The 13,737-nt window shown below is 44.8% G+C and overlaps 1 protein-coding gene across 1 annotated transcript; it reads right to left on the reverse strand.

The window, feature by feature from the left end:
* Window positions 1-9,901: 9,901 nt before the first annotated feature.
* Window positions 9,902-13,309, reverse strand: LOC123051329 (IAA-amino acid hydrolase ILR1-like 8). The gene is made up of 5 exons (XM_044474188.1): window positions 12,921-13,309; window positions 11,497-11,622; window positions 10,845-11,159; window positions 10,598-10,726; window positions 9,902-10,487 (listed from the first exon to the last, which is right to left on the reverse strand). The coding sequence occupies exons 1-5, from the start codon at window positions 13,266-13,268 to the stop codon at window positions 10,122-10,124; spliced, it is 1,284 nt and encodes a 427-aa protein (XP_044330123.1). The 5' UTR covers window positions 13,269-13,309; the 3' UTR covers window positions 9,902-10,121.
* Between the last annotated feature and the right edge of the window lie 428 nt (window positions 13,310-13,737).

The following is a 13,737-nucleotide window of genomic DNA, read 5'->3' on the forward strand; positions in this document are numbered from 1 at the left end:
ATGAACGTCTTATACTATATTTTTCATGGAGGGGATATACTATTTATTGTAGATCGAACGGATATTAGGGGCTTGTATTACCATTTGTTTTAATTATTTTAAAAATACTAAAAAAATTGTGCACGCAAACTATTTTTCGCTTTATCAAATTGGGGTTCCTATTTTTGTTTACCGCCTAGGCTTCCCGCGTTTCTGCTGGATTATTTCCGCTCCACGTAATCCTTCCGCATCTTTTCCCCACCCCACGCCGCCATCTCCCCACCTCCGGATCAGTTCCAATCTACGCCGGCACCTGCCCATCCCGTGCGCCGCCCATTCCCACATACGGCGCCGTGGATGCTCACCCAAGTGCTAACCTCCGCCGCGAGCTCCGGACTCTGCCGGTGACTTCCTTTTCTCCTCCGCCAACGATCTTGCCAGTTGGAGCCCCGTCGGCGTCCGACTTCCTCACCGTCGACAAGCCGCGCTCCTCACGGACGTCATCGTCACCGTCACCAAGTTGCATCCATGTCGAGGTCATCCTCTGCCAGAAGCTCCACTGTGTGTTGCGTCGCTAAACCGTCCACAGGCAGCTCTCGGCACCGTCCAATATCTTCAGACATCCGCCCCGTCAAGCAGGTGATTCCTTGAATCCCATCTCCTCTATAATTTTAGCATTAAATCAGTGAAATTAGCCTCCTTCATTTCGGGCATGTTCGGTTCTTGGGGTTTGATTCGCCGAATCAACACCTACGGTTTCAGATTAACCCCTCCTGCGACTCTATTCCCCATGGGGTTTCAGTTTCCAATCCCTGTATAATCTTCCCATTCACCAGGCTGTTCGGTAACAGAAGGGATCAAAGGTGGATTGGCGGTGACAACGCTAAATGGTAATCATCCATGACTAGTAATTTGACAGTGACACACTGTGATGTGACAGTCAGATGGCATTTTTTCTGCACAAGAAACTACTGAATTAAATGGTCAACAAGTTGCAGTCAGATGAAAAGCTAGTATATAGCCAAGAGCCACACACATTGCAGAGATATCATGGTTTTAGTTAACTTGTACAACGAAATATGCAATTTTTACATCCATATTTTCACCCAACACGTTTTGTTTCTATGATCTTCTCACAACAGAAATAGATGGCAGTAAACCCTAAACATAGTTCAAGCAACAGGTGCACACAGACATGCCGGCCACTCTGGCGAACCATTTGTTTCACTATACAACAAATTCAATCATACAACCTCAGTACCTCTAACCCTGATATATACTGTAATCACTGGCGGAGCTATGGCAAGGCCAAATTGGCCGTGGCCCGCCCAGGATTAGAGGGAAAAATATTCTAAGAAGCCTAGTCTCGCATAGCACGCAGCAGACCCGATATAGAGCAACAATGAAGATACAGAGCAAGCATGCAGCACTACAGCAGCCTCGCGTAGCACTCATTCCTCGAAAAGAAAAAGCACGTGGTTGTGGCCTGTGGAGCTCTTAGTGTCCGGCCTCGCCTCAAAGCGTAGCAGTCTGTAATAATCCCGAAATTCCTTTACTGTACGCACCTTATCCTTTTACCATATCTAGACCCTTCTCTGTATAATTGTGTTTTCAAACACCTAGATCATATCTGAAAAACTGATGGATATTTATAATAGCCAAAGACCCTTAACTGGTCATTAAGGAAACTGGATTTGTTGTGGAACATATAAATAAGCCATTTGGCTTGAACCTACAAAGAGACGACAATCTCTGATTGTTAGTACTATCAGCTAAGAAAACAAAAGGTCAAATTTCTTTTGTTTTTTATTGCGTAGTATAGCTAATGTTGGAGAAATGGAGACATTCTATGTGGTCGCTCTACATTCCTTGCATGCTAGTAAGAACATGACTCAAGTTGTATGTATGCAGTTTTCTGCCACTTACAGTTATTTTCCTATTCCATCTCACATGGTTTAGTTGTTTATATAGATAATGCAGTGCAATGCATGACCTTGACATATGCTTATATACACACTTTCCCTTCATTATCTTATCGATTAATTTATGATTTTATCATTGTTTTGGCCAAGATATAATATCAAGTATAATGTAGAAGACTAGAAATGAGCTGAGTACGATGGATTTGTTCATAAGCAAAAATTCTCTGGACAGAAATGGAGAAATAAAATTGTAGTCGTGGGAAGTGATGAAGTTGGTATACATCTCTTTCTCCGAAGATAAAGTGTGGGTATTAATATATTATTATCATGTTCTTGTTTCAGGTTCAGCAGAAGAGTTGTTGGCAGTGACCTACCACATGTAGAAGCACCTGACAATGTGGATGCTCCACAGAATGTTATGCAGGTGATGCAATAGTTTCTTCACTACTAAGTTAGCGCTAGTTTTTTCTAATACTTAAAAACAATTGTTCATCATAAGTTGCAGGAATTGCATCCTAGCAATTGTGCGAGAACCAAAGAGGGTCACACCAGATCGTCTTTACGACATGAACACATCATTGCTAAGGTATCAAACAATGTCTGCGTGTACATAAATTTCTGCTTCGCTATTAAACAATGCCTTTATTTTGTACTCCCTCCGTAAAGAAATATAAGAGTGTTTAGATCACTAAAATAGTGATCTAAACACTCTTATATTTGTTTACAGAGGGAGTACAAGTGTACTTACAACTGAAAGGAACCTCAACTGTAGAGGCACACATTGAAAAGTTTGATAGGGCTAATCAAGGTGCAGAATCAACCATACCAAGACGAGCAGTTCACTAGCCAAGTATACTCAAACCACATATCCGAAGAAACGTAGTGTCCTGTTTTGTACAAGTAGGGTATTTTGCCTGCTGCTGTTTTTTTACAAGCAACATGATATCATCATGGAAATAATTATTTCCAAGATTTTGGTAATACATGTGCTAATACTATTTATTTTCAATGAACTGCTAATACTAGTTTCACAAAAGAACAAATGGTACTCATGAACTAGTAGCAGCAGCAGTAGCATGTGACCCTAATGCAACAAAATGAGATAATCATGGAAATCTGTAGTACTCCCTCCGTTTTCAAATATAAGTCTTTCTAGAGATTCCAACAAGTGACTACATACGGAGCAATATGACTGAATCTACACTCTAAAATATGTCTACATACATCTGTATGTTGTAGTCCATTTGAAATGTCTAAAAGACTTATATTTAGGAACGGAGGGAGTACATGATAAGATGAGTTCGCCTCTTTGTCATGGGAAAACTTTGTTTTTGCCACTCTAGCTTTTGACCACTTTGCTTATGCCACTCTAGAATTTGACATTTCACTTTTGCCACTCTTAGTTTTTTACAATACATCACAATTGCCATTCTGTGGCAAAAGCAATAATTTTAGAGTGGCAATTGCGATACGTTGTCAAAATCTAGAGTGGCAAAAGTGAAATAAAAAGTTATTGCTTTTGCCACTGAATGGCATTTGTGATGTATTGTCAAAAACTAAGAGTGGTAAAAGTGATATGTCAAATTCTAGAGTGGCATAAGAAAAGTAGGCAAAAGGTATAGTGGCAAAAACAAAGTTTTCCGGTAATAATATCACTGATGAGCACTATGTAAAATCCTGGAGCTGACATAGAAAAGAGTTCAGTTTAGAAGTGTATATGGTACAACTAGGAACCAGATAGAATCAATATGTACATAATAAGGTTGACAATTTAGTGCATTTGTTATATATGATAAAGACCTATCAATTATATTCCATGATTAGTGTGTCCATTCATGCGTATTCTTACTGAAATAAGTGCGATTTTTCTTGAAATAATAGGGAAAAGATTGAAGTAATTGTTTTCTGTTCATATTAACAAGTGAAGTCGTGGCCAGAGGAACTTTAGTGAATAAACATATCACATATGTGGTTTGAGGAAGCATGCTTGGAGAGCAATATGTTGGTGTTTCTGTTCATCACAGCATTCCAAATCTTGACGATGAGAGACTTATTAGATTGTATGAAAATAATCCAATCCAGACAGTAAGGGATACTATTGATTATGTTATTGCTTGGCCTCAATCACATGTAAGTCCACTTCCATACAAGCATCGGGTATAATTTATGAAGAATCATTGTAAATTTTTAGGTCAAAAATACCCGAGCCAATCACTCCAACAACACTACAAAAACATTCCTACTCCAACACAACCAGAAAACAATGGTATGGTACATCTCTTACAATTCATCAAAGAACATTTCATCGTGCACTAGTCCAAAAGCTTATGTTCATGTAAACTTTTCTTTGTTTCCTTTCTTTTCAGGAAAGCTAAGGCTTTAGAGGACTGCATTGCAGGATCCAGGAGCAGCTGCAGATGGATTAATTTTTAAATGAACAAATATAATGAATTATGTATAGATTTTAGCATCATAGGAAAACTTGGTTCTAGTTTGCAGGATATTTTCTTATTTATTTGTATCTTTCATATGAATGTCTGATTTGATTCAGTTGTGAACTCCGCACACTTTTAATACATGTATTTGTTCCTACTAATTAGTCCACTGGATTTTCTAGTGAGGATGCTTGTGCGAATGGAATTGGTGATGTGAACCGAGGTTTTCATGTAATGACATTTGATCAGACCGCGCATGCATATGTGTCATGATAAATTAATCAAATTAGAAGTGATGAAACATAAAGTCAAAGTAAACCAAATATTATTTAATGTAAAATAATTCATAGCTACAGAAAAACTTATGTATATTTAGAAACGAATATGACGTCTCAACATAGCGTGTATAAGCATCGGGTACATGATGAAACCTCTACTCCCGTGGAGACGTGCTTTGAGCGTGTCTAACATAACGTCTCGACATGTATAGAGATGACTTTGAACGTCTCAAGAAAACGTCCCATGTCATGTACACGCGCTTAGCAAGCGTGTCTACCGGTTTTGAGACGGTCCATGGGAAGACACTCCAAGGACGCTTTACCAAATCGACTCTACAATTGCCTAGAGATGAAATACCAAGTCTCTAGCCATGGAATTTGACGTCTCTACATGCAGATTTTCTTGTAGTGTTTCCTTCTCTTCTTTGGTAAGAGCGTAGCTGGCAGGACCTTCATACTGCTTTGGGGCATGCCGTCTTTTTCGTGCAAACGTTGCAGGTCCTTCCGTGCCTCAGCTGTATCTTTTATCTTCCCATACACACCCAAGAAGCCTAGTAGGTTCACGCAAAGGTTCTTCGTCACGTGCATCACGTCGATCGAAGAGCGGACCTCTAGGTCTTTCTAGTAGGGTAGGTCCCAAAATATAGATTTCTTCTTCCACATGGGTGCGCGTCCCTCGGCGTCATTCGGAACAGCTAGTCCGCCGGGACCCTTTCCAAAGATTACATGTAAATCATTGACCATAGCAAGTACGTGATCACCGGTACGCATGGCGGGCTTCTTCCAGTGATCTGCCTTTCCTTTGAAATGCTTGCCTTTCTTTCGAAATTGATGGTTGGTCGGAAGAAATTGACGATGGCCCAGGTACACATTCTTCCTGCATTTGTCCAGGTATATACTTTCGGTGTCAGCTAAACAGTGCGTGCATGCATGGTATCCCTTGTTTGTCTGTCCTGAAAGGTTACTGAGAGCGGGCCAATCGTTGATGGTTACAAACAGCAACGCGTGTAGGTTAAATTCCTCCTGTTTGTGCTCATCCCACGTGCGTACACCGTTTCCATTCCACGGCTGTAAAAGTTCTTCAACTAATGGCCTTAGGTACACATCAATGTCGTTGCCGGGTTGCTTAGGTCCTTGGATGAGAACTGGCATCATAATGAACTTCCGCTTCATGCACATCCAAGGAGGAAGGTTATACATACATAGAGTCACCGGCCAGGTGCTGTGGTTGCTGCTCTGCTCCCCGAAAGGATAATGTCATCCGCGCTTAAACCAAACCATACATTCCTTGGGTCACGTGCAAACTCAGCCCAGTACTCTCTCTCGATTTTTCTCCACTGCGACCCGTCAGCGGGTGCCCTCAACTTCTTGTCTTTCTTACGGTCCTCACTGTGCCATCGCATCAACTTGGCATGCTCTTTGTTTCTGAACAGTCGTTTCAACTGTGGTATTATAGGAGCATACCACATCACCTTCGCAGGAACCCTCTTCCTGCAGGGCTCGCCGTCAACATCACCAGGGTCATCTCGTCTGATCTTATACCGCAATGCACCGCATACCGGGCATGCGTTCAAATCCTCGTACGCACCACTGTAGAGGATGCACTCATTAGGGCATGCATGTATCTTCTGCACCTCCAATCCTAGAGGGCATACGACCTTCTTTGCTGCGTACGTACTGTTGGGCAATTCGTTATCCTTTGGAAGCTTCTTCTTCAATATTTTCAGTAGCTTCTCAAATCCTTTGTCAGGCACAGCATTCTCTGTCCTCCACTGCAGCAATTCCAGTACGGTACCGAGCTTTGTGTTGCCATCTTCGCAATTGGGGTACAACCCTTTTTGTGATCCTCTAACATGCGATCGAACTTCAGCTTCTCCTTTTGACTTTCGCATTGCGTCCTTGCATCGACAATGACCCGGCGGAGATCATCATCATCGGGCACATCATCTGGTTCCTCTTGATATTCAGCAGCTTCCCCCGTTGCAGCATCATCGGGCACATCGTCTGGTTCCTCTTGATCTTCAGCAGCTCCCCCCGTTGCAGCATCACCGTATTCAGGGGGCACATAGTTGTCATCGTCCTCTTCTTCTTCGCCGTCTTCCATCATAACCCCTATTTCTCCGTGCCTCGTCCAAACATTATAGTGTGGCATGAAACCCTTGTAAAGCAGGTGGGTGTGAAGGATTTTCCGGTCAGAGTAAGACTTCGTATTCCCACATTTAGGGCATGGACAACACATAAAACCATTCTTCTTGTTTGCCTCAGCCACTTCGAGAAAATTATGCACGCCCTTAATGTACTCGGAGGTGTGTCTGTCACCGTACATCCATTGTCGGTTCATCTGCGTGCATTATATATAATTATGTGTGTCAAAAGTAAGAAAATCAGACAAGTATCTATCTAAAGTAAGAAAATCATAAAGAAGATAAGAACAAGAGGCTCACCACGGTGGTGCCGGTGACGAGATCGGCGCGGGCGATCGACGGCGGTGAAAACGGGGACGGGGTGTGACGGACCGCTAAACCTAGACAAATCCCGGGGAAAATGGAGCTCCGAGGTCGAGCTTCGAGATGAGAAAGCTTAACTAGTGTGGCTCGGGCATTTCATCGAACAACTCATGTGCATAGGAGGTGAGCTAGAGCACCCAATGCCCTCCCCCTCGCTGGCCAGCAAAAAACAGAGCAATGTGGAGTGCTCTACTGCGTTGATGGGGTATATATAGGCAACTTATTTGTCCCGGTTCATGGCAGGAACCGGAACTAAATCCCCCTTCTGTACCGGTTCTAGGCACGAACCGGTACCAATGGCTATGGGCCAGGAGCGCGGCCCATTGGTCCCGGTTCGTGCCTAGAACCGGTACAAATGGATCCAGACGAACCGGGACCAATGCCCACGAGGCCCCGGCCGGCCCCCTGGGCTCACGAACCGGGACTAATGCCCCCCATGGGTCCCAGTTCGTGAAGAACCGGGACTAATGGCTGGCCAGGCCCGAACCAATGGCCCTGTTTTCTACTAGTGTGGCGACAAAGATGCCGGGTGGCGTCGCGGCGGCGGCCGCCGCGGCAAGGCCAAATTGGGCGGTGGCGGGCCGGCGCGCCTCCGACCAGATCCCCGCGGATTCGGTCTCGGGTGGCGGCGGGCATCGTGGGGTGGCGGCGGAGGCCCATCCGGGGCTCGGCGCAGGGAGGGGGGGCTTGCAGCAGGGTGGTTGCAACCTCGTGGTGGCCTAGTCTTCCGGCGGCGGTTCGTCTGTGATTGACTTGGGTGAGCTCCCTCCCTCCTCTACGGTTTCTACTACGGGCTCATCAGTCCGGGGTGGCTCCATTGTGCGGTGTGGGTGTGCGCGAGGCCTACCGGAGGTGGCAGGGGAACTCGGGAAGGGGTCAGGGTGCCCCCTCTGTGGCATCTGGCGACTGCTTCGGGTGGCTGCCGGAGTTCCCCTGGCCCAGATCTGGCCGCCAAGGACACCAACCCTGCCAAGGTGTCGGCTTTGGGATGGAAGGGAGGTCTTCTGCTCCATTCTGGTCGGCCGCGTCGGTTTGGTGTATCCATGGATAAGGGTGGGGCTCGGATGCCATGGCGGCGGCCAGGTTGGTGGTAGCCGGGGTACTCATGGGTGGAGCACACGGCTCGGGCACTGTCCGGGGTCACCATGGCCGTGTGGGCAGCATGTTGACCGGGGTGTGTCGTTCAATGGCGGCGTTGCGGTTGCCCGTAACCCAATCCGATGACGGTGAGTGTTGGCCGGGGTGAAAACCCGCTCTCTCTTGCCAGGCTAGCGGCGGCGTTCTGGCGTCGTCCCCTTCTTGAAGGCGCCCTCGCGGCATCTCATCTGTCGCCGTGGTGCTCCGAGGGAAACCCTTATCCTTGGATTGGGCGGTGGTGACGCTACAGTGTCATTCCCTTGTTGAAGGCACCGCCTTGGATCCCATTGTTCGTCATACACAGCTTCTCCTCTTCGCAGGGGCTCTCCCACAGTTGAGGGCCCCGACAACTCCGTAGTAGTGCTTAGTGTTTCATCTGATGTTTGCTAGGATTTTGTTGGGATGGGGTTGCTGTTTTCAGCGTCCTTGTATCCAGCCTAGGGTCTCTCTCTCTCTCTCTCTCTCTCTCTCTCTCTCTCTCTCTCTGTGTGTGTGTATTGTTCGGTGATGGTTGCTTTATATATAAAGCGGGAGAAACCCTTTTTCGTCAATAATTATATAATTTTTTGTCCAGTATTGTTGGTGTCGGTTTGAAGACTGCATCTTCTCCATTTTTGTCCAGTAATATATACTGTCATGCTGCCTTCTTCCATCATTATGTTCCTCATAGCAACTCTATATTATGTTTAATGTCATGTTCATATACTACTGGAATCAAGCTTATATGTTTGAAACTAACTGTGCATAGCAATCCAATTTTTTTAAAGTGGCGGTACTCCTAACATTTATATCCACCTTATGCTCACATGGGAGTTTTAATGTGGCCCCAAGTGAAGATGAGTTCCGATGATACTTGTTTGCAGTTCAGCGGAGCATCGGGGAGGACTTAATCTAGAACGATTGACCCAGACCCCCTACTGAAAAGAAGCCTGCTCCCATTTGCTTTGATTTGTGCCATCCCCCATGATAGACATAGAGCAGCTATACTGGTATAGCAAAGGGAAATGCTGATGTAGCAAAAATAAGAATCTAGAATGTATGTTGCTGAACTTATGTGCCTAAGAAGGGTCGTATCAATTTAGTTTTCTGTTCAAATGCTAAATTTAGCTTGTAGAAGCTGGCTTTATCCCTCTTTGTTGATAGTTATTGCTTCAGAAGTTCCTATATCTTGTACTTGCACCTATTTATAGTAACATCATCACTGGCTTGCGATGCCTGCTCTTTGTTAATTAAGGTTCCATGTTGACATCACTTGTATTCACATTTGTTGTAAATATCTCCTTCCTAAGATGTGAAATCGAACAGCCTGTGTACAATGTTTATTGAACTTCTCAAATTTTGAGCGTCAACGATTTCTGTTGTTCAATTCTTTCGGAAACATTTCATCATTTTTTTATCCTAAGATGGTGGATTCCCTCTCAGTTGGGGTAATAGAATCTTTGTCTTTTAGACTAAGGCGTAGAACTTTCAAATAGATCGAGATTGTTTAGATAATATACCCTGTCCAAATGTGAAGTATTTATACCGTCTATATTTAGTTTAAAATCTTCAAATATTCTTGATGTCTTCAACATTCTATTTTTTTTAATGTTATGACCTGAACCTTTGCGAGAGAGGTTTTTTAGGGCCAGTACACAAGACTCTAATTCAAACCAACTAAAAGTCTGTCGGACCTTAGAACAAAGCTCTAACACAAGCACAAGCTACAAGAAAGCACAATACTTCAAACCATTAAAACAAAGGTATACAAATTACATTATATCCCTAACAATTGAGAGCTAGAACAGACGGGTGCAGCAACACGCGCCATCAACGATCTTGTAATCCAAGAATGTACGGACCTTCACTCATGCTCTGGTAGTTTCAAGAGCGGCTCAGGTACTCAATGGCAACCGCGGCGTGAAATGCAGCTCCAATAGGAAGAACATCCTCATCGAGGACGAAATGTGGGGAGTGCGCCGGATGAACCATATCCATGGTGGTCTCGTTGCCTACGCCGATGAAAAAGAATGCGCCCACCGCTCTCTGCGCGTAGAACGCGAAGTCCTCGCTGCCCATGCTCCGGGGAGCCACCTTCACATTAGCTTCCCCGAGCATGGCCTCGGCCACTTCCTTGGAATGGGCATACATCCCTTCATCGTTGACGGTGGCTGGGTAGTGCTTTAGCTTCTCCTCCATGAAGTCGACAGTGGCAGCACAGCGATGCACGGCAGCCTGGGCTTCTATGATCTTCCAAAGAGGCATCAGGTTGTCAGTACCTCATGTCAAATGGTCGACGAAAGCATTGGCTGGAAACTTCAGATAGGAGAAAATGCATCGGATGTTATAATTTGTCCTACCTCTTTGACCCTTTTCATTAGATATGACAGGCCTTCATCTGTCATGCTCCGAAAGGTGCCACCGAACGACGCAGATTCGGGAATTACATTGTAAGCATCACCTCCTCTCAGCTGTGTAACAGACACTACCTGAAAGAAGTAGTACATCATCGACCAAGTTGTCACTCACTTCCCTGGGGTTTCAAATGCGGATTAATGGTGGCCTGGCCACCTCTGAATATATGTGCTAGACATATTAATAACGTACAGCTGCTTCGAGTGGATCGGTTTCACGGGCGACCAGTTGCTGAAGGTTGAGAATGGCGGAGGAAGCAGCAATGACAGGATCAACGGCATCGTGAGGGTTACCGGCGTGCCCGCCTTTTCCGGTGATTGTTGCGGTAAACCGAGCTGCAGCTGCAAGGAAAGGACCAGGCCGGGATGCGACAACCCCTACAGGAAGATGTGGGAAGACATGCAAGCCAAAAATGGCGGAGACATCATCGATGACACCCTCCTCTAAAATGTAGTAAGCCCCGGCATAGCCCTCTTCAGCAGGCTGGAACACAAGCTTGACAGTACCCTGAAGGTCAAGCAACAACGACACATATTAAACTGTTTTCTCACTCTCAGTAGTACAAATTTGAATGCACCTCAAAATGAATTATTTTGGATGCACATTATGATACATCATATTGTTAAGAGTATTAGTTATATGCTGAACTGACTGAGTTATAATGTTGAGCCCTGGTGCCCACAAGCACTGAAATGGAACTATATAGCAAAATTGTTTGGACTGACAAAAGAGCATTGCTCACTATTTCCAACACAAATAGCATGTTACCTGTACCGTAATAATCGTCTGAATTTCACCACGTTAAAAGTAAGAGTATGATCAGCGCAGTAGGTTTTTTAACTACCTTTAAATCTTCTTTCCGAGATTGAAGTAGCTTGGCAGCTCCTAGAAGCATTGTCACATGGGCATCATGTCCACAAGCATGCATCTTGCCATTTTCGAGGCTCTTGTACTCCCAGTCTACCAATTCCTGCCCAAGGACCACAGTACCGTCTCATAATATAAGAGCGTTTTTAACATTAGTGTAGTGTCAAAAACGCTCTTATATTATGGGACGGAGGTAGTAACAAATTAATACACCACTGTACAGCAAAGATTATTCTCGGATAGAATCTAGGTTCTTGTTGATTGAATTCTGTTTTGTGCAAGCTGCACATAGAACATGTTGTATTTGGTTGGACCAATGCTTGATGTCGATTGTCTTGCAGCTTACAACGTACAATCCAAAACAAAAATTCATATCAAATAGGTTAGTTTTCCAGAATACGGGCCAAATATTTTCCATTTCGTCTCATTGTAGGTGCTAATCTATCCGCTTTGTGTCCCTAAAGCGACATTCTGTGTTTCCTATGTAGTTGGGTTTCATGATATGATGCAGCACAACAAACAAACAATAATTAATCGGTGAAAGGAAAAATAGTTTCCATTTCGTCTCATTGTAGGCGCTGATCTATCCGCTTTGTGTCCCTAAAGCGGCATTCTGTGTTTCCTATGTAGTTAGGTTTCATGATATGATGCAGCATAACAAACAAACAATAATTAGTCGGTGACAACAAGAGTTTTGTTTGGCCTCATAACCTAATAATTTCCGTTTCGCCTCATGTAGCTGCTGATCTATCCATTTTGTGTCACTAAAGCCACATTCTGTTTTTCCTATGTGGTTAAGTTTCATAATGCAGCACAACAAACAAACAAACAATAATTAATCGGTGATGGCAATAGTTTTGGTTGGCTGCTGCGGCAATCTTCATGATGGTCACTTGATTGCAGCACATTTGGATACTTTTTAGATAAAACGACGGAATTAAACCCACATTGGTGCGAATTCGAAGAAAGAGATGTAGACGCATAACAGAAAATTGGGTTCCTGAATCCTGAGCGAGTCACCTGCCGGTATCACAAGGTAACCTATCGGTATCACAAGGACAAAAGAAATTGCAGCACCATCTAATGGTACTGCTACACTGGTTGGAGGATATGTCATTTGGTTTACATAATTGCGTATTAGCTAAATCTAATTTCATAACAACCATGCATTAGCATTGACACTTATATTTCTGAAAAAGAATTAACATTCACATCCTGTCCTAATTACTCTAATTCGTTCTCTGCACATCTCTTTTCCAAGAAAAAGAGGAAGCAGTCTGAATTATGTTGGGATCAAACAGGTTCATATCTCACGAACGAATGAAGCAATCCTAAGTTCCTAACGATGGTTAGTGACGACTGACGACTGACGATATAGAAATGCAGGATATGACTACGGACCTGCAGGGGGAGCGCGTCCATGTCCGCCCGTAGCGCGACGACTGGCCCGGAGCCGCCGCCGCCTCCGGCGATGGTCGCCACGACGCCGGTCTGGGCGACGGGCCAGACATATGGAATGCCGAGCGCGTCGAGCTCGGCGCGCACGAGCTCGCTTGTGCGGTGCTCCTGGAAGGCCAGCTCCGGGTGCTGGTGGATGCGGCGCCGCAGGCCGCGCAGCCATGATTCGAACGGAGGCGCGCGCGCCGCGCCGAGGAGATCGGCTCCGAGCCGAGTTGTCGCCGATGATGAGGGGATCACGAGATGTGAGAAGAGGAACAAGGCGACGAGATGAGTCGAAAACCGAGCCATGCGGGCGTGACCGAAAACTGCTCGATCCTCTGCTCACTCACGGCCCAGCACACACAAGACTATTGACTATGTACGTGATATATATAGTTCGCGCGTGGCCTCCGTTGATATTTCCACCGGGAGTATAGGCGCGCTTTGACTCGCCGGTTTTTATTTCTGTGAAATGTTCTTTTATTTTTGTTAAGTTTATTTTTTATGAAGAAGATCCAAACCTATTTTATGTGTCCACCAAAAGTTTAAAGCATCTAAAACATAAGAGAAATCACATCAAGGTCTCTAGACCACCAAACGACCATTACCTCCGTCAAAACGAGCTGCCAAAGCGTCGTTGTCCCTGCTCCCCACCAGAGCCGGCTTGACATTGTCGATGACAACCGAAAAATCTTTATGCACGTGACCCTAAAGACCACCGTCCTAGAGCTATATTCGTCGTCTTTTATCCCTTGAATAAATCTAAAGCAACTGGCAT

This window comes from Triticum aestivum, chromosome 2D, assembly GCF_018294505.1.
Source record: "Triticum aestivum cultivar Chinese Spring chromosome 2D, IWGSC CS RefSeq v2.1, whole genome shotgun sequence".
In the NCBI taxonomy this organism is placed as follows: Eukaryota; Viridiplantae; Streptophyta; class Magnoliopsida; order Poales; family Poaceae; genus Triticum; species Triticum aestivum.

What these genes read in the sequence shown, in the direction of transcription:
- LOC123051329 (XM_044474188.1), bottom strand. Translation starts at nt 13,268, where the DNA reads ATGGCTCGGTTTTCGACTCATCTCGTCGCCTTGTTCCTCTTCTCACAT. An exon ending in TGGACGCGCTCCCCCTGCAG is followed by an intron (nt 11,623 to 12,920) that starts GTCCGTAGTCAT and finishes GTCCTTGGGCAG; the next exon opens with GAATTGGTAGACTGGGAGTA. An exon ending in CTCGGAAAGAAGATTTAAAG is followed by an intron (nt 11,160 to 11,496) that starts GTAGTTAAAAAA and finishes CTTGACCTTCAG; the next exon opens with GGTACTGTCAAGCTTGTGTT.